The sequence below is a fragment of the Stenella coeruleoalba genome (assembly GCF_951394435.1).
Source record: "Stenella coeruleoalba genome assembly, chromosome: 15".
NCBI lineage: Eukaryota > Metazoa > Chordata > Mammalia > Artiodactyla > Delphinidae > Stenella > Stenella coeruleoalba.
The window spans coordinates 26,143,946-26,165,805 of NC_137161.1; the positions used below are offsets into that span (position 1 = coordinate 26,143,946).

At 44.8% G+C, this 21,860-nt stretch overlaps 1 protein-coding gene across 3 annotated transcripts in view; it reads right to left on the reverse strand.

Moving 5' to 3' along the window:
- Nucleotides 1–605: 605 nt before the first annotated feature.
- KIF3B (kinesin family member 3B) overlaps nucleotides 606–21,860 on the reverse strand; it is a 38,071-nt gene continuing 16,816 nt past the window's right edge. For all 3 annotated transcript variants that reach the window (XM_079946532.1, XM_079946533.1, XM_079946534.1), the window contains 8 exons: nucleotides 16,451–17,920; nucleotides 13,169–13,270; nucleotides 12,831–12,953; nucleotides 12,604–12,722; nucleotides 8,195–8,308; nucleotides 7,399–7,504; nucleotides 4,908–5,086; nucleotides 606–4,345 (listed from right to left, as the gene is read on the reverse strand). In XM_079946532.1, the coding sequence (XP_079802658.1) occupies nucleotides 4,249–4,345; nucleotides 4,908–5,086; nucleotides 7,399–7,504; nucleotides 8,195–8,308; nucleotides 12,604–12,722; nucleotides 12,831–12,953; nucleotides 13,169–13,270; nucleotides 16,451–17,854 (2,244 nt within the window). In that variant the 5' untranslated portion in view covers nucleotides 17,855–17,920 and the 3' untranslated portion in view covers nucleotides 606–4,248. The remainder of the gene's footprint in view (nucleotides 4,346–4,907; nucleotides 5,087–7,398; nucleotides 7,505–8,194; nucleotides 8,309–12,603; nucleotides 12,723–12,830; nucleotides 12,954–13,168; nucleotides 13,271–16,450; nucleotides 17,921–21,860) is intronic.

A 21,860-nucleotide genomic window follows, 5' to 3' on the forward strand; every position in this document is an offset into this window, starting at 1 on the left:
GGTGTCTTCTGAACACAGGGTCCTGTCACAGCAATAACCATATTTTATTATTTTTTGGCCATACTGCGTGGCTTGTGGGCTCTTAGTTCCCCGACCAGGGATTGAACCCGGACCACGGCAGTGAAAGCATGAAGTCCTATTCACTGGACCACCAGGGAATTCCTAATAACCACATTTTCAAATGTCTGCTCTCATCCACATACTTGAGTACTTGTTGCTTTAAATGTAATGCTAATCCTCCACAATGGCCCTGCCAGGCGGGGATTATTGGCCCTATTTTACAGACAAGGACACCAAGGTTCAGAGAGGTAAACTAAATTCCTCATAGTCACACAACTAGTAAGCAGAGGCACAACCAGGATTCAAGCCCAGCTCGGAGTCCACGGTCTGAGCTCCTTCTGGTGAGTCCCCACTCCACAGACAGGGTACATGACCCCCAGGGGGACACGCCAGCAGGCCTGAGCATATGAGAAACCATGAGACCAACAAGTGACCCATTTCTGGTATTTTTTTTCTTGATGGTAAATAACATGAAATATTTCTGTGTTAAAAAAAGATATATATTTTAAAGTATAATATGTAATAAATTTAAAGAAACATAAAAAACAAAACACAGAAATTAAAAGAAATTTCCTGCCTGTCTCAGGAACCTTCATGGAAAAACACGAGAAGCACTTGTCACTCTTTCTTCATTTCATGTCCCTTTACCTCATTGCTATATTTTTAAAATGCCAACATTCCAACTCAATCTTCATTTTCCATTCCCACCCTCCTTTCACTAGAAAAATTCAAATGTTTAGAGAAATTGTCAGTGTGTCAGCCACAGGCAAGTCATTTTCAAAAACGTTAGTCATTTATGAGGACACCTTTTTGTAAGTACAATAAATCTGATTGATTTTTATTACACATCTTAGTTTAGAATCACTTTTACATTCCTAGACAAAGAGATGATACAAATAAATATGAGTTGTAAAATTAGAGCCCCAAGTATTGGCATATTCTTTGTCTAAAGGTAGCCAAAGAGAAGGTCAAGATCGATAGTAACTCCAAAGAGCCATAAAGCCCACTGCCTCCTGCCTGCCCCAGGATCACTCCCTTCATAAATAACCTCAAAAGCACTTCATTCAAGAAACAAGGGTGGGGAGAAGGGGGGCAGGTTTCTGAACAGTACAAGACAAAACCCTGCATGACAGACAATAGCCAGGCCCACTCTTCTTATCCAGGTCCCTCTGAGCATTCCGATTATGGCTTTCAGAGAATATTAATAGCCCCCTTTTCGTCCACTGATGGCGCTGAGACGGCCCAAGGCGTTGTTTGCAGTGAGCCTCGACCTCAAGTGGGAAATGCGAGGCAGAACTGATATCCCACGTTAACAGGGAATCGACGCTTCTCAGAAACCTGGCAACGATTCTACATTCAGTGAAGGAGGACTTACAAGAGTCAGACAGAAGCGGGGCACGGCCCACGTCTGAGCTGCAGGACTCTCTTACGCCCTTGGTCGTGGAGGTGCGGGTGGTGAGATTCAAGCAGCATGCAGGCATTCGACGGAGGACAATCCAATATTAGGGCGGAGTCTTAAGAAAGTGCTTCATGCCTATGATTTGTGGCCTTGGGTTCTGAATCCAGGGGCCTGGGAGACATGGGATTTGAAATCTGAAGCCAGATACATTCCTACCAATCAGAGCAAAAGGGGCCTCACTGAGGGGGGCTGCACACTCCGTCTCAAACTCCTTCTCTCAGATGAGCTGCTTAGCTCCTGTTAGACTTGCTGCCAGACTTCATTAGCTGCTGCTGACTTGAAGGCCCTCAGATGGCTTGGAACATTCTAGCATGACTACAGACATGAGAACCAGGTCCCTCAGTCGACTTGGTAGGTCTACACATTTGGCTCAATTCAGAGCCCAAAGCAGCAGCTTTCCGGTGGCAGCAAGACATTCTACTGTCTACTCTATTCGAACACTTCTCGGATCCATTTTGAGAGAAGAAAAGCACCGGAGACTGCTCTGGGACGGGACGGCTTCACCTCCACCCAGGGGTTCTTCTACTTTGTTTCACAGACCACCAGATGAACACAGCCAAGTACAAGGCAAGCCTGTTTTCATAATCCTGCCTGTCAACTTGGCTTTCTTCTTTTGCCTTCTTAGAAAAGTTCTATGGTCACCCAATCACCTGTGGTCAGAATAGCCACCTCGCGACATCAGTATTCAGCTACAGTGTTATCTGCAATTTTCAATTCTCAGATTTGCCAAATGGATATGTTCAGCCTAGAGAATTCAGACTAGCTTCGAGGAAATGTGGTGCAAGAGAGAGGTGTAACCGGCAGGTCACCATCTGAGGCTACCCACCTCATTATCTGGTTTCTGTTCAAACAGGTAAATTCTTAGTAAATAATAAAGAAGCCGAGTTTGATCCCGAGAAAGATGAGGGATGCCTCCATTATGCTCTGGGAATTGCTGAAAAGGGCCCTGGGTTCAGAAAGAATGGTTATAAAAAGGAGACAAGCTGTCAGACGACAGAGCTCCATTTGTAGAGCACTAAGACATTGCACTTGGTACCTCCTCTTTCCCACGGGTTCTGATCCAGAAATGTGCCCTGGGAACTGAGCAGCTGAGTTAAAGTATAACTCAAGGCCCACCTGAGTCGCCACCTTCCCGAGGCACCGTGCCAGCAAGGTGCGCGGTGTGGCCGACTGGGGACGCATATTGTCCCCTCAGGCTTGGCTCGTGGACTCAGACACCAACGTGGGAGCTTCCAGCCTGGATTAATCATTCAACGGGCCTTTAATACAGACAAAGGCAACAACTGCACGGTAGCGTATTTCTAAAGTCGGGCAAGTTCTTGATCTCTCTCTCTCTCTTACAAACACACGCAGACACACTGGAAGCTTGTGCTTGCACACCCGCGCACACTTATGAGCTTCTCTTAGGGGGAAATGAGTAACATTCACCTAATGACCAACGTAAAATGAAGCTTTGAATTTCAATAATACAAAGAACTAAAACTTACAAACCAAACTAGTATATGTAAACGGAAATTCCTAACTCTCTCCTCTGAGCCTATGCGATCGCACAGCCACACCTCGCCACCACCTTTGGCTCTGCCTGAGAAGAGCCACAGTTCTAGGATTAGGTGAGTTTTCCGCTGAAGGCAGGCAGGATTCCTCTGCTTCCATCTGTTATGCCTTCCCTTGCCAATGCACCAAGTCTCTCGACTCTTGACCTGCCTGGTCACCCCAATGCTCTCTATGCAAATATGGAACAAAACGGGGGATGCAAAAGTGCCACTATGTGTCTCGTCCCCCCAGCTCTCGTCCCATCAGAGAAGGCAGAGCCAGCCTCCCTTCTCCCACACATCAGGCCCACTGCAGAGCATGCTCTGGAGGCAGAGGATGGGCCCAGGCAGGGATGCTCAGAGCATGCGTGCATGGGGAAAATGGTGACAAATGAAGAGTAAAGTGACACGGTGTATGGACATGGCATCAACTTACAGATTTATGTCTTTGACAACATGGTCATGGTTTTGAGGTTTTCAAGAAGCTGTTTCCCTAAACTCTCCAAGGAGGCAAAGGGAATGTTATTTCTATTGCCTCTGACATTGAATCCTTCTGGAGCAGAAGTCGGTAGCTTCCTCGAAAAACATCTGCTCCTTCAGCAGATCCCAGAGGGAGATCCACTTCTTACTGAGGGGCATGGACCGTGCCCCTCGGAGGCTTGGCTCCAAATGAGATTTCTCATTTCTACCTACAAAAACAAGCACCTGTTCAAGTTCTAGGGCTTTCGCTTTCCAACCTCAGTATCATTTTATCCTGAGCCTCCAAAGACTTGGTCCTGCTAAGGTGACTCCTGATTCTGCCCTATTGTTCAACAAGAAGGGAGCCCAGTGTAAAGAACAGGCTAGAAAGGAGAGGGGAGAGGGTGGGAGGGCAAGGGAAGGGAGAGGAGAAGGAGGAAAGGGAGAAGGGAAGCAAGGTCTCTGGTCATTCTCTTGCTTTCCACTTCGGCTATCGCGCTTTACCTTACCCATGCATTTCTGAGATGCTAATTAAAGGACGGTTCCCAGAGGAGCTGAGTGCCAGATTATGACCAGCATGTTTCAACCAGATTAAGTTGGTTAATCTGCAAAGAGGCCATCGCTCCTCCCCAGCGGAATGGTTCTGAGTTTGGGCTCGAGTCCTCTCTGCGGGTTTTTGCTTGTCTCTTCTCTCAGAAGGCAAACGCTGTTTATACTCTGGGAGAGGAGGAAGTGGGTTTACTTTGGAACCAGCCCCCGAGACTGTGGATAAAGCTGAGATGCGGGGGTTCCTGAGGAAGAGGAGGAGGATCCCGACTTCCTTCCACTTTTAGGTCTGCAAAAGTCAAGCACATACGTACATTACACATCCCGTCTCTGATACAGATCAGATTCCTTTCCCATCAAATGCCATTACATCTCAGGGTGGCCTTGCCTCAGTGGACTTTCAACTGTAAAACTACCAGACTGGCACAGCCTGCCCCTCTTCAATGGCCACAACAACCTGCCAACGGAGGAGTGAGATCTCAGGGGAGGGCCTCTGATTCTCAGCAATTGTTATTCCATTAAAATCATATTTTGACTGTCTTCTCCAAATTGGTAAAAAATACTAAGTTTGCAGGTAGAATTCACTCCTTTTTTGGTTTTTCACTCAATTATTTTCCTTAAATTTCAAATCCAGAATTTAACAAGATAGAATTTCTAATTTAGCACCAAATTAAATCCTTGGTCATTTAAACTGAGGCTCAGAGCCTGGGTTGTGGATTCAGATAGACCTAGGTTAACTCGGGCTCTGCCACTTACTTCCACGATAAACAAGCACTTTTGCCACACTCTCCCCTCATTTGTCCTTGTTCAAACATGTTCTGTTCAAACAGAGGTCACCAAAAGCCACTCACCTGGCCTTGGGTTTCTTATTTGCAGTGCTTTCAAAGGATGATGCGTCCACCTGTATCTCATCTTCATCCTGCAGAGCTGCATCCAACGCGGCCTGGACTTTGGGGGCAATGGCGGGCCCCTCGTAGTCTCTGGTGGTCCGGCTGGGCATGTCCAGCTCCAGCAGCACGATGTTTTCTGCCTGCAGAAGCAGAGCCAAGACCAGCTAGGATGGCCTCCAGTCACACAAAGGGAGTTCAAGCAATCTAAACCCAAGAACAGAACCTCAAATTGCATGCTACTCAAAGCCTACCAAGGGCCCGCCCGGAAGAAGTGATGTAGTTTTATAACTTTCTTCCTGGTGCAGTTACAGATGATTTTTATGTTCTTCTCTATGCTCTTTATTTTCCTTTTTTTTTTTTTTTTTTTTTTGCGGTACGTGGGCCTCTCACTGTTGTGGCCTCTCCCGTTGCTGAGCACAGGCTCCAGACGCGCAGGCTCAGCGGCCATGGCTCACAGGCCTAGCTGCTCCGCGGCATGTGGGATCCTCCCGAACCGGGGCACGAACCTGTGTCCCCTGCATTGGCAGGCGGACTCTCAACCACTGTGCCACCAGGGAAGCCTTACTTTCCTTTTTTTCTTTTTAAAAAAACAAAAAACAAAACCAATGAACATGTATTCTATCCTAAGGGGAATAATCAGGGGAAAAGAATAAATTAAGTAAAACCCATTTATTGTAGACAATGTGAAAATACAAAAAGATACGCAGGAGAAAATAGTAGTCACCAATAATCTCCCCACCTACGGCAGCTTTGATGAACTTTTTGGTTGCAGAGGGAAGGAGGCAGGTATGGTGTATATATGTGGAGGGTGTGTGTGTGGCAGTATATGTGCTTATTACCACATTTTAAAAATCAGACTGGGCCCTGCCTCATAACTGGCCTTGGAGATAGATTCCCTCACTTGATATCCCGCAGTGGGCCTTTACCTAGCTCCTAAATACCAAGTTGAGTGTGAAGAGGGAAGAACACCCATGGTTCCACATCTTCCCCTCTAGCTCCTCCCACGCAGTGGAGTTCAAGCCCCAGGGCCCCAGAGGGGGCACGAGGGGCCCCAGCTGGGAGAAGGTGGGGGAAAGAATAGCGTGGCTCCACTGATCAATTTTACATGTTGAGATACTGCATAACATTTCTCTTAATGGAGCCGGTCCATTGCTAAAAATCATCTGAGAGCCACTGCTTTAAATTCTACCTTTAGATCAAGGTAAGCCACCTGGAAACCCACATATTTGACTTGCAGGCTTTAAAATCATGTTTTTGGCTTAAGACATGAAATAACCGGCACTCTCTGAAACTGCTAGAAAAAAGTTTCTGAGGATTCTGTGTGACACATCACTCATCCTCCACTACATAAAGCCTCACCTAATACATCTTTTTTGCTTTTGCTTTCTTTACGTAAAATAACTCAATGCCAGGAAGAACAGTGCCTGAGGAGCTAACTAATCCTAATCTGTTCTGCTCTGGCTGCTAAGGGAGATTCAAAAACATTTAAAATTTTTTAAGTGAAAATCTTTCATTATAAACGTAATACAGGGAATTCCCTGGTGGTCCAGTGGTTAGGACTTGGTGCTTTCATTGCTGTGGTCCAGGTTTGATCCCTGGTGGGGGAACTAAGATCCCATAAGCCACAGAGTGTGGCCTAAATAGATAAATAAATAAAAGTCATACCAGTTCCCCACTGACAGTTAGAAAATACAGATAAGCAAAAAGAAGAAAATTTAAAATGAGTTCACTTCCATTAACCAGCGACAACCAGTTCACATTCTGATCTACTTTGCACCAGATTTTTCAATTCATATATACACTTCCAGTACCAATTGCTCTATAACTTAAAAACACATGTGTCTCCTGATTCATCCACTTACCAGCTACCTGACCTTTAAGCCACAGGACTGACCGAACAGAGAAGGTGAGAGGGCTCAATTAGAGAAAGCAGCAAAGTGCCGAGTACAGTGCCTGGGACACAGCAAGTGCTTATCAATAGAAGCCTGTACGGTATTTTTATTGTAAAATACGTTTGAGTCATTAAATAGTCATCAATTATGTCACTTCAAATAACTACTTGACTCACACACATTATGTTAAACGGAAGGACCGTCAGCTCTTTAACGCATTTCCATCTCCTGTTACTAGACGTCTACTTTCCTTCCCATCTGCCCGCAAGGCCATTCTAAAGCTCATTATTGGCTACGTGGACAGTATGTTTGGACTCTCCTCCTTCCCTCCTGATTTGCTAAATCTCATTCTCTTTTACCTTTTTATTTATTATCGTTTGTTATTTATTAATTATATTTATCTATTATTTGTTATAATTGTTATTATTAATATTACTGTCCTCAGATCCCTCTGGAAAGAGGATACAAACTGTGACTTTGCAGACTGGTGCCTAAGGGTTTACATAAATCTAATCTCTTCTAAGACAGAGGAGAGAGAAACGCGAGTACAATCTTCTCACCCTATATCGAGCCTCTGGACGAATCATCATGGACATTCTTGCGTGCTGGCTCAATGGTCTCTTGTATCCCACAGCTGACACTGGCCGCTTCATCATCTGTTGATTCCTGGAAATGGACTGTGGTGGTCAAAGCCCTGGCTGGAGTGTGTTCCACAGTCCCAGGATCGGTACTGTGGAACGAGCACTCAGAAAACTGAGCCTTCTTTAGCTAGAACCTGAAGCAAGAAACTCCCTGGACTGAAGGCTGACATGTAAACGGGGCAGGAGCTGCTTATATTTTCTGCTGGGGTGGCTTTCTGATTCAAATGTGAGCATCACGCATCTCTTAAGCTGGAAGGGCCCTGAGTCATCCTCCAGTTCTTAGACAGCGGGCACGAAGCCTAGCTGTAGACACTCTCCACCCCCGCAGCCTTAGCAGACATCTCCCATCTTCCAGTGGAATCCAGATGCAGACTGAGAATCCTTCTCCACATTGCCAGACTGACACGTAAGAGAACACCTATGTACCGCCCCTCCCTTGGCCCAGCAGTTTCACTTGACAGCTGGGGGAGCTGAAAAGCAGGAACTTGGGAAAGGTCATTAGTTCACTGTGATAAAGTCTCCCAATTCCTAACACCATACTCATCACCAAACTTTTACCTCATGGACTTACGGCAGCCACAAAGACCTGCAATTGGTTCCAAGTTTAAATGGATCAAACTGTGTTCTTACCATACCTCTCTGGCCGAGCCCAGCTTATCAACATTCTTTCCCTCCTCCCCACCTTAAAGTCTACTTGAAGTCATTTGTGACTTACTCCAGTCTGGTTATAGGATGTAATTTCCAATGATCTTCCTCTTCGTCAAAGAAGGATCTATTCATAATTTTACTTTTTTCTTCCAGAGGGATGAAGTTTTCTATAATAAGATGCCTGTAAGAGCACACATACATGGGTGAATAGATGGAGAAAGAATACGAATGGGGTGTTGGCTATCTGGTCCCACGTGAAAAGTAATAGGTAAGGGTCAAGTCACTCAGCAAACATTTACTGAGCAGGTACTATGGGCCTAGCATCATACAAAGAGCTGGTTTACAGACATGAATGACACTTGGTTCTGCCTGAGATAGACAAACACTCTTTGGTATGCTGACAGGTCTGTCCTAGGAATATGGAAAGGTCACTTACGCCCAAGGAGTAGCAGCTTGAGGAGGTGAAAGGACTAAAGAGGAAGGCAATGCCTGGGCTACGCTGGAGTGAACACGTGCTAAGTGAAGTATTTGGGGAGGGCCACTGGTACTGCTAAGCCAGCTCGTTAACGTCCAAAATGCTGAAAACAGATTAGAAATTAAACTGCCTTCCTCCAATCCTATGCATTGTTGCCCAAGGTGGAGAACTCCACATTCTAATCACCAGAACAAAGAGCAGAACGAGATGGATTTCAGTCCCTTAGACCCCTGAGAATGAAGACCATTCCTGAGAAGAGTCTCTGCCTAAGAAGCACCCAGGGAACATGGCAAACAATGAAACTGGAACCCACTGGGTTGTGTCTCTCCATGGTGATGACGATCTCCTGCCCCCTCTCTGTGTTCACTCTTTCAAAACCTCAGGACAGAACAATGCCAAAGGGGTGTTAACGTGGGAGAGACACAAAACAAACACCACAGAGGTGTAGGGTGCTATGAGAAACAGGCTGACTCACTGTTTATTCAAAAGATATTAATTAGAGGGACTTATCTGGTGGCTCAGTGGTTAAGAATCCGACTGCCAATGCAGGGGATACAGGTTCAAGCCCTGGTCCGGGAAGATCCCACATGCTGCAGAGCAACTAAGCCCGTGAGCCACAACTACTGAGCCTATGCTCTAGAGCCTGCAAGCCACAACTACTGAGCCCGTGCGCCACAACTACTGAGCCCGTGCGCCACAACTACTGAGCCCGTGCGCCACAACTACTGAAGCCCACGCACCTAGAGCCCATGCTCCGCAACGAGAGAAGCCACCGCAATGAGAAGCTCACACACCACACCGAAGACTAGGCCCCGCTCCCCGCAATTAGAGAAAGCCCGAGAGCAGCAACAAACACCCAACACAGCCAAAAATATATATAATAATAATAATAATTTTTAAAAAAGATATTAATAAGAGACATAGCAATGAAAATGGCTTCCTTAAAGAAAAAAATATTTTGGAGAGAAGAAATTTTCTCTTTATTTGATATTTAAGAAACTATTTTTTATAACATATATATATATTTTTTTCTTTCTGACTTTAAAGGTCCTATTTATACATTAGAAAATGTAAGAAATACAATTACACACAATTTCACCACCCAGAGATACTCTTATTATTTTGGCATATTTTGTTCTGACCTTTTTTCTAGGTGTACATGCCTAGAAAGAGGACTGACACATACATTTAATATTAAGGGCTCCTTTCCAAATTCAAAACTTAAACATTAAAAGAATCTCTTTGAAAAGTTCCTCTTTTTTTTTTTTGACCATGCCTCGTGGCATGTAGGATCTTAGTGCCCCGACCAGGGATTGAATCTGTGTCCTCTGGAGTGGAAACGTGTAGTCTTAACCACTGGACCACCAGGGAAGTCACCTGGAAAGTTCCTCTTTAAAGAAAACTTCGAGCAAATGTGGTGGAAGGACCGATATAAAAAAAACATCATTTTGCAAAACCCCTAATGAAATAATGCAGCCAAACAAAGATCATTGCTGGCTGAAACCATTAGCTCAGTGGTTCTCAAGGCAGGCTGCACATCAACAGCAGTTACAATATTTTAGCCGAACCTCATGAGAGATCAACGGTTCTCAAAGTGTGTTCACCAAACCAGCAGGAGCAACAGCTGGTACTTGTGAATGCAAATGCTCAGGCCCCACCCAGACATACTGAATCAGATTCTCTGGGTGTGGGGCCCAGCAATCTGCATTTAACAAGCCCTTCGGATGATCTGGTGCCTGCTGAAAGTTTAAGGACCACTGCCCTAGACCAATGAAATTAGAATCTCTTAGCAGGGGCCCAAGCATCACTATTTTTGAAAACTCCTCAGGTGATTTTGGTACGCATCCAAGGTTGAGCGCTCACTTCCAGTTACAGAGAAGTAAGGGAGATAGAGCCACAAGTTAAACGGCACTGTGAAGAGGCAGACTGACAAATCCAGGGCGTGGGATGTTTCTACAGGCTACCTGCCCTAGCCTTTTCATCAAGTCAACTATGAAAAAAAGTTTTTAACAGGAAAAAGGATTGCTCCAGATTAAAATAAGCTTAAGAGACATAATAACCAAATGCAATATGTGGTTCTTATGTAGATCTTAATATTAATAAACCAAGAAAATCTGAATAGGGACAGGGTACAAGAGAAACAATGTTAATTTTGTTAGGTGGAAAGATATCATTACGTACGCAAAAATCTATTTTATTTCTTCTACACTACACTAGCAATAAACATTCTGAAAATAAAATTAAGAAAACAATTCCATATACAATAGCATCATAAAAATAAAATACTTAGGTATAAATCTAACAAAAGAGGTGCGAAGACTGCACTGAAAACTATAAACATTCTTGACAGAAATTAAAGAAGATTTACATAAATGTAAAGACATCCCATGTTCATGGATCAGAATACTTAATACTGTTAAGATGACAATACTCTCCAAATTGATCTATACAGTCAACACAGTCCCTATCAAAACCCCAGCTGGCTTTTTTTTTTTTGCAGAAATTGGAAAGCCAATCTTAAAGTTTATATGGAAATGTAAGGGACCCTGAATAGCCACAAAGAATCTTGAAAAAGAACAACAAAGTTGGAAGACTCACATTTCCTCATTTCAAAACTTACTACAAAGTTACAGTAATCAAGACAGTGTGGTACTGGCGTAAGGACAGACATACAGCTCAATCGAACAATACTGAGAATTCAGAAATAAACCCTTACATTTATGGTCAACTGATTTTCAACAAGGGTGCAAAGACAATGAAAGAAGAGCCTTTGCAACAAATGGTGCTGGAACAACTGGACAGCCACATACAAAAGAATGCATTTGGAACCATACCTCAGACTTTACAAGAAATTAACTCAAAATGGATCGCAGACCTAAAGGTAAGACCTAAAACTGTAAGACTCTTGGATAACCTAAGAGAATTGCAAACCTAAGTCCACAATAAAACTTGTACACACATGTTCACAGCAGCATTATTCATTATAACTGAAAGGTAGGAACAACCCAAATGTCCATCAACTAATGAATGGAAAAAATGTGGAATATCCATACAATACCATATTGTTCAGCCATTAAAAAGAATGAAGTGCTAACATGCTACAACATGGATTGACCCCTGAGAGCATGTTAATTGAAAGAAACCAGTCACAAAAGACCACATATTGTATAATTCCATTTATATGAAAGGTGGAGAATAGGCAAATTTATGGAGACAGAAAGTAGACCAGTAGTTATTAGGCTGGGGTACACGGTAATGAGGAGTGACTGATAATTGGTACAGGGTTTCTTTGGGTGGGGGCGGGGGGCACACACAGATATTCTAAAATTAGATTGTGGTGATGACTTTACAACCCTGTAAATGTATTTTTTTTTAATGACTTGTAGGGGAGTTCCCTGGTGGCTCAGTGGGTAGGATTTCGGGCTTTCAGTGCCGGGGCCCAGGTTCAATCCCTAGTCAGGAAACTGAGATACTGCGAGCCACGCGGCACGGCCGGAAAAACAAATGACTTGTATACTTTAAACAGGTGAATTGTATGGTATGTGAATTATATCTCAATAAAGCTTTTTTAAAGAAAAGCACTGTGGTCATGTATGTAGGTATATAGGAAGGAGATAACATGAGGTAAGATTTGCTTTAAAATATTTTTATGAAAGATAGAAGACAAAAGATTGTTTATCGTGGAATCTGGGTGATGGGTATTTGGCTGTTCATTATACCACTCAGAAAATTCTAGTTAAGAAAAGATTCCCTTTTATCAATAGATAGAAGCCTTCTTTAAAGGCAGGAAGGTAGAGTGGAAAGGAACTTGGAGATCATCTCAGTTAACAGATGGGACCCAGAGACAGAAAATAACTTTGTTTGGAATAAACAGAAGACAGACAAGGTGGCAGGAGATGGGGTGGAGAGAAGTAGGGCCCTGTCCTCAGGGGTGTGTTTCTGACTGAACACACAGCAAACCCAGCAAGTGCTAGGGGAGCCCTGGAAGGCCCAGACCTTACTTGAGTTTCAGCTCCCGGGTGAGCTCATTCTGTGTCTGTTCCAGCTCCTGCCGCTCCTTGATGTGCTCTTCTTGGAGGTCATGGATCTCTGCCTTCACTGCCTGAAGCTTGGAGAAGAGCTGGAACCGACAGGAGAGGCAGGTGAGAGGGGCAGCCCTCTAGACAACAGAGTTCTCCCTCTGCCCCAAGCCTCAAGGCACCTCTGCCTGGCCTCGTTCCTTTCATACCTTTTTGAGCTTCTTGGTCTTGATGTCCACCTCTTGCTGCAATGAGCTGTACGTCTCTTTCAGTTCCAAGGTCTCCTCGTCGCGGCTTTCCATCTGTTGCTGGATTTCTCTTTCTCGACGTTTCTGAGTAACATCACAAAATTGATCAGTGTGCCTAGAGACAAGGTCTATACAAGAATATGGGGCTGGGGGCTCCAGATCAGGGTCTCCCGCCAGGAAGGGGCTGACACACTTCAGTTCCGTTCCCTTTGAGGAGTCTAATACAAGAGATATTCGCTCTGTCGCATTAACACAACCTCACCCCACCCCGTTCTCTCCAAAAAGGCATGAAAAGTTACCTGCTCTGCAATCTCCTGCCGTTTCTGCTCCAGGATTTTCTGCTGTTCGTTTGTATGATCTACTATATTTTTTCCTCCAACAAGCAGCTTACTCTCCATGGCCTTTGTGAGGAAAAAGTAGAATCCATCTGATGAGTGGTCTCCCTCAGAACACAGCTCCTCACAGGGAAGCCCATGAAAGCTAAAGAGCTCAGGACTGAGCCCAAGGGGATGAACTCTGGGGGAAAATATAGTGTGCTCAGCTGTACCCTTCCCATCACAGGTGGGGCTGAGGCCGCTTCACTGGGGGCTTTATCTTGGAAACACTGAAGATACAGCTTCCCCAGACATACATGAATTGCAGCTTTCTTTTTAAAAAACACTGTTTGGGTTTGTTTGTACAGAGTATTTGACCCCACTAAGAACCTATGAAGCACCTCCTATGTGCTAGGTACTGAGGATGCAGCTGTAAATACCAATCACAAAGCTGAGAGTCCACTGAGGGCCACAGACAAGCAAGCGGCCTCTTACCCTATGGAGTCGGATCCCATCAGGAGGAAAAGACCGAGTAATAAGGGGAGAGGCACACTGGAGGCAGAGAATTCTGGCTTTTGGAGGGAGTCAGGGAAAGCTTCCTGTCTCAAGGAATTAGCTAAGAAAAAAAATTTTTTTCAGAGGGTAGGGTAGGGAGTGGTGATACATGAAGTTGGCAAAGCAATCAGGGGTCAATTCAAAAACCTCCAAGCCCTGTTAAGGGAGACTAAGCTTGACCCTGAGACCCGCAGGAACCACTGACGTGTCCTTTGAGCGTTAGGGTACAAAATCACACTTGTGTTTTAGAAACAAAAGTCCCCTGCGACAGGAAGAATAACTGGAAAAGGGCAGGCTGGGTGGAAGGAGAGCAGACAGGAGGCAGTTTTAAGGGTCCAGGCCTGGGCTAGGGCAGTAGTGGTTGGGGAGAGCAAAGTGGATGGGTCCGAGAGAGGCAGCATTCAGAGGCTTACGGGAGAGGGGCAGCAGCTAGCAATGATAACCCTTCAGAGTCTGGCTAGACTGAGAAAAGGCAGGCAGGAGCGGGCTCTGGGTGGCCGCGGGCATCTCCGTGGAAATGTCCAGTAGGCAGAGGCCATCGGGCTGGGATATCAGGAGACAGCTCTGGGCTGGCTATACAGACTGCAAGCCTTCAGCATTTAGATGGTGACTGAAGCCAGGGGAAGGATTTGCACCTGAAAAGCATGGAATCCAAAAACCCCACAACCTTGCTTTTAAGAAACTTATGCCCCTGCCGCCATGTTTCAGGGAGCGCTTGAAATTTTCCTCTTCTCTCAAAACAAAGGGGCTGGACTGATTACTAACCCTCCCCTCACCACACACACCCTTCCGCCTCTAAAATTCTTTTGTCCTGTGATCTTACAGCATCCAGGGATGGAGAAAGACAGATGTAATGTCATTCTCCCATAAATAAAACTTATAAGAGGTACAGTGACCTTGAGGTGATGCTGAGTCTTGCCACACTAGGCTTCTGAGAGCTGCCCAAATATCCCAGGTTGTTTAGAGGGTCTAGGTGGTTCCTGGGCTTGAATAACAGATGTGATCTTAAAAACCAGCACGGAGGGGCTTCCCTGGTGGCGCAGTGGTTGGGAGTCCGCCTGCCGATGCAGGGGACGCAGGTTTGTGCCCCAGTCCGGGAGGATCCCGCATGCCGCGGGGCAGCTGGGCCCGTGGGCCATGGCCGCTGGGCCTGCGCGTCCGGAGCCTGTGCTCCGCAGCGGGAGGGGCCACAGCAGTGAGAGGCCCGCGTACCGCAAAAAAAAAAAAAACAGCATGGAAATCAAACATGGGTACACCCAGTTACACAAGTGCAGGAGTGAGGAGGGGTGAAGTAACATAATGGAATCCCATAGTAAGCCCCTCCCTGGAACACAGTTACCTCCTAATTGTGTTGTATGTGACTCCATTTTCACACCAGGTCTTGAAAGTCTTGGAAAGGACCCCTGCCTCTGAAGTAAAATAGGACCCAGCTCTGTGAAAGGGCTACTTTGATGCCACAGATAAAGTACAGCTTCATATGGTCGGGGAAGGGGAAGCAAGAAAGAGATCACTTGTCATTTTTAAATTAATAAACATAGATACATTTTAGAGTAGAAATTGAAGTTTGCACAAATTCCATAAGATAGAACTTCAAAGGAATTCTGGGTTGTGGTCAGGCAGCGGTCATCCTCAGATTTCCAGAGCTAGCTCTGCACTCTCTTCTGCCATTAAAGCCCTGTGGCAGCCCAGAATCCAGGCACCTGATGGAATTGTACACTGTGGACAGAAAGAACACTCAAGGACACTCACAAGGCGCGCCTCCCCGCTCTAGAATACAATTCAGCCACTGCCACACAGTGGTTGACGGCAAGGGAGCCTCTGGGCGGGGGGTGGTGACGGAACTGTTCTGTATCTTGCTTAATCAGAGACACAGCATATGAAAACCACAAGGAGATACCAGTGTATATCTACCAGATATACAAAAAGTCAAGTCTGCTAATCACAAGTGTTGGTAAGGATGAGGAACAACCAGGACTCATACCCTTCTGGTAGAAGCTTCAATTCACAGGGCCACGTTAGAAAGTGACATGTCACTGTCTAGCGAAGTTGAAGCTACGCACACCCTAGGACCTGCTGGTGTCAGGCAAGAAACTCTCGCGCACACATGTTCTCCTGGAGCCAAGTACAAGGAATTCAGGGCAAAAAAAAAAAAAAAAAAAGAAACAGAAACAACCCACACTATCAGGAGAATGGAACACCACGGAATTCTCAGAACAACTATAAGGAATGAATCACAGCTCCAGGCATCAATATGGATAACTCTCATTAACATAACATTTAGCAAATAAAAGTAGAGCACAGTAGTGGGATTCCATTTATATAAAAGATAAAAAGTATGTGAAACTAAAACTATCTTTTATGTAGAGATATATATACACATTTGGGAAAACTATAAAGACAAGCAAGGAAAGAATAAACACCAAAACCAAGATAACAGTTACCTCTGAGCGGGCGGGGACACAAAGAGCTTGTAAAGCTACGGATGCTGTTCTGCTTCTCATACTGGGCCGGGGCGGGGGAGGGGGTACATGGGTGTTAGTCTTATTGCTGTCAAAGAAAAATTGTTTTTCTTCATCCAATTCAATTCAACAAATGTTCCTCGGACACTGGGTATCACAAACCCTAAAGAGACACCATCCTTCATATCATTTTTTTTGATAAAACAAGAAGGTTTGAAAGAAAAAAGACCACGCCTAAGGCAGGGTACAGTACCTTGATTTTGGCGCCCAGCATCTCGGCAGCATCCTTTTCCCGCCGCAGATCCTCCATCTTTTTCTCCTTCTCCTTCAGCAGCCTCATCTTCTCCTCTGCAACCAAGCTGTGGTCCTCTACAATGGCCCGCTTCTCGATCTCCAGTTTTTCTTGCTGTTCCCGCCAGTAATCATCCTTATCATCCCCTTCGTCCTCACCCTCTTCTCCCTCCTCCTCCTCCTCTTCCCCACCCCCACCCCCGCCCCCACCTTCCCTCCGCTTCTCTCGCCTCTTCCTTCTGCCAATGGACCGTTTTTCTAGCTGGGCCTTGAGCCGAGCAATCTCTTCCTGGAATTCTCGAAGGAGGGCATCCTTAGGGTCCTCATTGACCCTTGGCTTGTTCTTAATGTTCTTGGCACGGTTGGCGTATCTCAGAGTGGTTAGAGTCTCTTCTACGTTGTACGAGGCAGGCCCCACGTTGGCCACCATCACAGTTTTAGCATTGCCACCGAGAGAATCTTGGAGGAGCCTGGTAAGCTTTGAGTCCCGATATGGAATGTGAGTGCTTTTGCCGTCCACCAGGGCAGAGATGACGTTACCCAAGGCTGAAAGGGACAGGTTGATCTTGGTAGCTTCCTTCAATCTCTCCCCTTGTGCACCGGTCTTGGCCTGCCGTTCACTGCCAGCAAGATCTACAAGGTTCAATTTCCCTACCCGGATATGGTTTTCGCCATCGAGGCCCACCTCACTGCACTCGATGGTGATGACAAAAATTGCATGCGAACGGGAACTGTGCTCGTTCATGTTGGTAGCACCGACAGAACGGTTCTGGTTCCCCACATTCATCACGTGCTCTATTTCCTTCACACTCTTGGTGACAAAGGAAGACAGGTCTTTCACGTACACTCCAGTGTCCGGCCTCTCCTTGAGCTCGAGCCTTTTGGTCTGATCCTTTGAGAGGAGATCTCGGATCTCCTCCTGGTAGATCTCTAAGTAAGAAGCCCTGACCAGGTACTGTTGATTCTGGGATCGAGAGATATGGGTGAAGATGTGATCAAAAGAGTTAGGGATGACCCCTCTTTTTTCAGGGTCACCCCGGACTCCTTCCATCGTGTAGGTTTTCCCAGTCCCAGTCTGTCCATAAGCAAAAATCGTCCCATTGAAACCCTGCAGGACGGAGTCCACCAGTGGTCGGAACGTCTCGTCGTAGAGTTCAAACTGCTTGGCGTTCCAGTCGTAGACGGCATCAAAGGTGAAGGTCTTGGGCATTTCATGGGCCACTCCCTTGGGGTTCTTCACCGACACCTGCCCCAGCTTCACGTCCACATCCACCACCTTGTCGTACGAAGCAGCCTTTTCCTTGCCATTCATGGGCCGACAGCGAACCACCACCCGGACTGACTCTGAGCTTTTCAACTTTGACATGATGAGCTCTGACCGGGTCGATCTTAAGGGCTATGAATCCAAAATGAGTCTCACAATGCTAGGGTCCTATAGGAAAAACAAAACAGAGTAAGCAAGGACAGTACAGCTGTCACTGGGGGCTGCTGAAAAGCACATGACACACCCAGGTCCCCTCCATCTTGCCAACCTTCCGACAGCTGCACTTAATAACTCCACTACATTGGATATTTCCTCATGGGATCTTAACCAGCTGCAGTGGGAAAAATAAAAGCACTAGTCCACCTATAGTGTTAACTAGCTTGTCCTCCCTTCAACTGATAGTTTATCTTATACTACAGGCTGAGGCAGCTGGAAACTTTATAAAAGCCTGGGTAATCTTACGTGCTGTGGAACTACTACAGCCTCTGCACAGAGCCATTCAGAACTATCTATCTAAATTCAAAATGCACGTCCCTTTTGATCTAGCAGCTGTATTTCTAAGAATTTATCCTACAGATAGAAGGATATCTGTGTTGTGGCATCATCTGTGGTAGCAACAGATTTCAGGCAACCCCAATCCCCATCAAGAGGGGACTGATTAAATAAATTTAATATATTTAATATATACAAATCCTGGAATCCTGGGCAGTTACTAAAGAGAATGTGCTAACCTAAACGCAATCCTAAAAGAAGATATGTTGTTAAGTGAAAAACGCAGATGAGGAACAACGTGTATAGTACAATTTACATATGCATGCTACAATGTAAATATACATGTAAAAGTGGTAACAGTGGCAGCCTCAGCAGGGGAACTATGGGCCCCCGATGACACTCAGAGGTCTAGAGAGAGGAAAATGACTTTTCACAATACAATTGTTTGTACTGTTTGAATTTCCTATCTTGTACTGATAATACTTTTCCATTCTAAAATCATCAACTATGGCTTGTGCAAAATGTATTCAAATAAACAAGGATGTGGGGTAATACATTACAAAGAAAGCACTTATCCAATCAATAAATTTAATACAATTTGAATGCAAATACGAAAATAGATGTTAAGAAATTTTTAAATAAAACCAAAAACAGAACTTCATTTGGTGCTGAAAAACTCAGGCAGCAGAAGCAAGTATGATTAAATGGGTCCTTTGGGAAGGGGTACGGAGCAAGCAGATCAGAGCAAAGCGGTATGTATGAGGACCTTAAACTCCCGAAAACCTCAGTGCAAGAGTTTTTAAACAACAGGTAATTCACATGGTTCTTGACTCAAAAGGCCCTTTGGTGACAGGTCTCTCTCCTTTACCTGTTCTCCAGCCACCCAGTTCCCTGCTTACAAGGTGAGTGTTATTAGATTTTTATCCTCCTGAACTAGTTTATGCATAACAAGCAAATATGTATTAATACATACTTACCCTCTCCCTTTTTACACAAGTGTAGTATGTTATACACAGTAATATGCAGTGTCCTGCATCTTGCTTTTTTTCATTAGACAACCTACCTTGGAGTTTGTTCCCCTCAGTAAATGCAGAGCTGCCTTATTCTTTATGACAGCAGCAAACTATCCCTCTGTATGGAAGCACCATTATTTATTTAACCCCTACCCTAGCACTTAAGCTGTTTCTGATATGTTACTGTGAAAAACCTAGGACCACATCCTTTCATGTGTGGGAAAATCTATCTGTAAGGATAAATTTCTAGAAGCGCAATTGCTGGATCACAGGATATACGCATTTGTAATTTTAGTAGCTACTTGAACAGTAATAACAGGATCCTTTTTAGTTGTGAGAATGACCTATTCTTTGCCAACAAAAGGTGGGAAAATGTGAAGCAGGGCTGGGCCGCTCTAGGTATATATGCTGCAAGTTAATAAATACAGAGTCAATATATTCCTCCGTTGGTCTTTCATAAAAACATTGTTCTGCTGCTAAGCGCATGGAAACATGAAAAGTTACTTTTCATACTTCTTCTAGTTGTTATATTAATAGAATAATGTTGTCTAGAATGCAGAACCAGAAGACCTCTTACCCTCTCGTCACCCATTTTCTGTAAAACCTGTAAAACAGGGGTAATTCTTCGTTTCGGATGCTTGTGAGACTAAAAGCCACTTACAAAGGTGGAAGTGCTTTGTGAACTAATATAAAGCTGGATTAAAATTAACTAATACAGTTTCATCCAAAACCCTTGTCAAAGGGTCATTCCAGAGATTACTAGTGAGCCCTAATTTTATGCATTAAAAAACAGAAAGGGGTGGGTGGGGAACGGGTCACTGGAGAGGATCAATTCTTTTACATTACATACCCGGGAAGAGGCCGAGCTGTCCAGCTTTTACCTATCAAAACACTGTGGCCCCAAGCCTGTTTAATAAAAAAAGCCTGCGGCAGGTTTTCTTGCAGATCTTGATGTTCAGATGCTTCTGTTACAGCTGCATATATTTTTAAGCTCTCCAAAACAATAAAAACAAAGGAATGACAATGACCTACAATAATCTTAAAAATCTTTTAAAAAGAAGTAATTCCCAAAGCCTGAGTCCCCTTAATTAAATCTCCTTGATTTGGAACACAGAACACCATTTCTTTTCTGAACTCACAGAGCTCGGCTGAGCTAGTCATGTACTACTGACATATTATTTCAGGAAGATGGACTAATTTAATTTCCTGCCACCAGGGCTTAAAATCTCGCTGTGGGTCCTCCTCAAAGGAGAAGGTTTTCTTGGAAGGATGCCCTGATTCTCTTTCTTTACTTTATTACCTTCCTTCTCCTTCTTCTGGTCAGTCTAATTACAGTGATAAATCTTTAAAGGAACTCACAACATTGCCAGGAAAGAAGGAACCACAGGTCAGCAGTTCAGCATTTTTGTCCTGAATACTTTTTCTGCTAGAACTTGTCATCTCGATGTTAACAACCACTATTTGAATGGCTACTACACGAGAAAAATTGAGTCTTCCCCTAACTTCATCTCTTTTGTCCGCTGAGGAAATCAGTTGCACATTTCTCATGGCAGCCACTCTCTTCCAGAATCTTTGAGGACTTCCCTGGTGGCGCAGTGGTTAAGAATCCACCTGCCAATGCAGTGGACACAGGTTTGAGCCCTGGTCCGGGAAGCAACATGCCACGGAGCAACTAAGCCCGTGCGCCACAACTACTGAGCCCACACACCTAGAGCCCGCGAGCCACAACTACTGAGCCCACGCACCTAGAGCCCCTACTCCACAACGGGAGAGGCCACCGCAACAACAAGCCCACGCACTGCAGTGAAGAGTAGCCCCCACTTGCTGCAACTGGAGAAGGCCTGCGTGCAGCAACAAAGACCCAACACAGCCAAAAATAAATAAATAATTTTATTAAAAAAAGAAACTTACATGATTGGATTCACGCTCTCTCACCCTTGCTAGCTGTCATGGAGTCCACCTCAAATTCTAGAACCAGGTGCAGACTGGATGCTTAGTAACTACTGGCTTCCTATAGAGATTCTAGAACAGAGGTCACAGACTGATCACATTCTACCTGCCCCCTCTGCCCCAACTAGAGAAAGCCCGCATGCAGCAACGAAGATGCAATGCAGCCAAAAATAAATAAATAAATTTAAAAAAAGAGAGCGGTGTTGTTAAAAACAAAAAACAAAACCCCAGCAATTCCACGTCTATATTTGTGTATGTCCTGGTGAAAAACCTTTGCACCTGTGCACAAGGAAACACAGACAAGGGTGCTTCCTGCAGCACTGTTAAAATAATAGAAAACTGGAAACAACCATCCATTTATAGAGGAACTGAAAAATAAAATATGGTATACTCACATTACAGATAGTATACTATTCAGCAGTTCAAAGTAATAAATTAGAGCAGGGGTCAGCAAATGACAGCCCACAGGCCAAATCCAGTCCATAGCCTGTTTTAGTAAATAAAGTTTTATTGGAACACAACCATACCCCTTTGTTTACATATCATCTATGGCTGCTTTAGCTATAAAATAGCACAGCTGAGGGCTTCCCTGGTGGCGCAGTGGTTGAGAGTCCACCTGCTGATGCAGGGGACACGGGTTCGTGCCCTGGTCT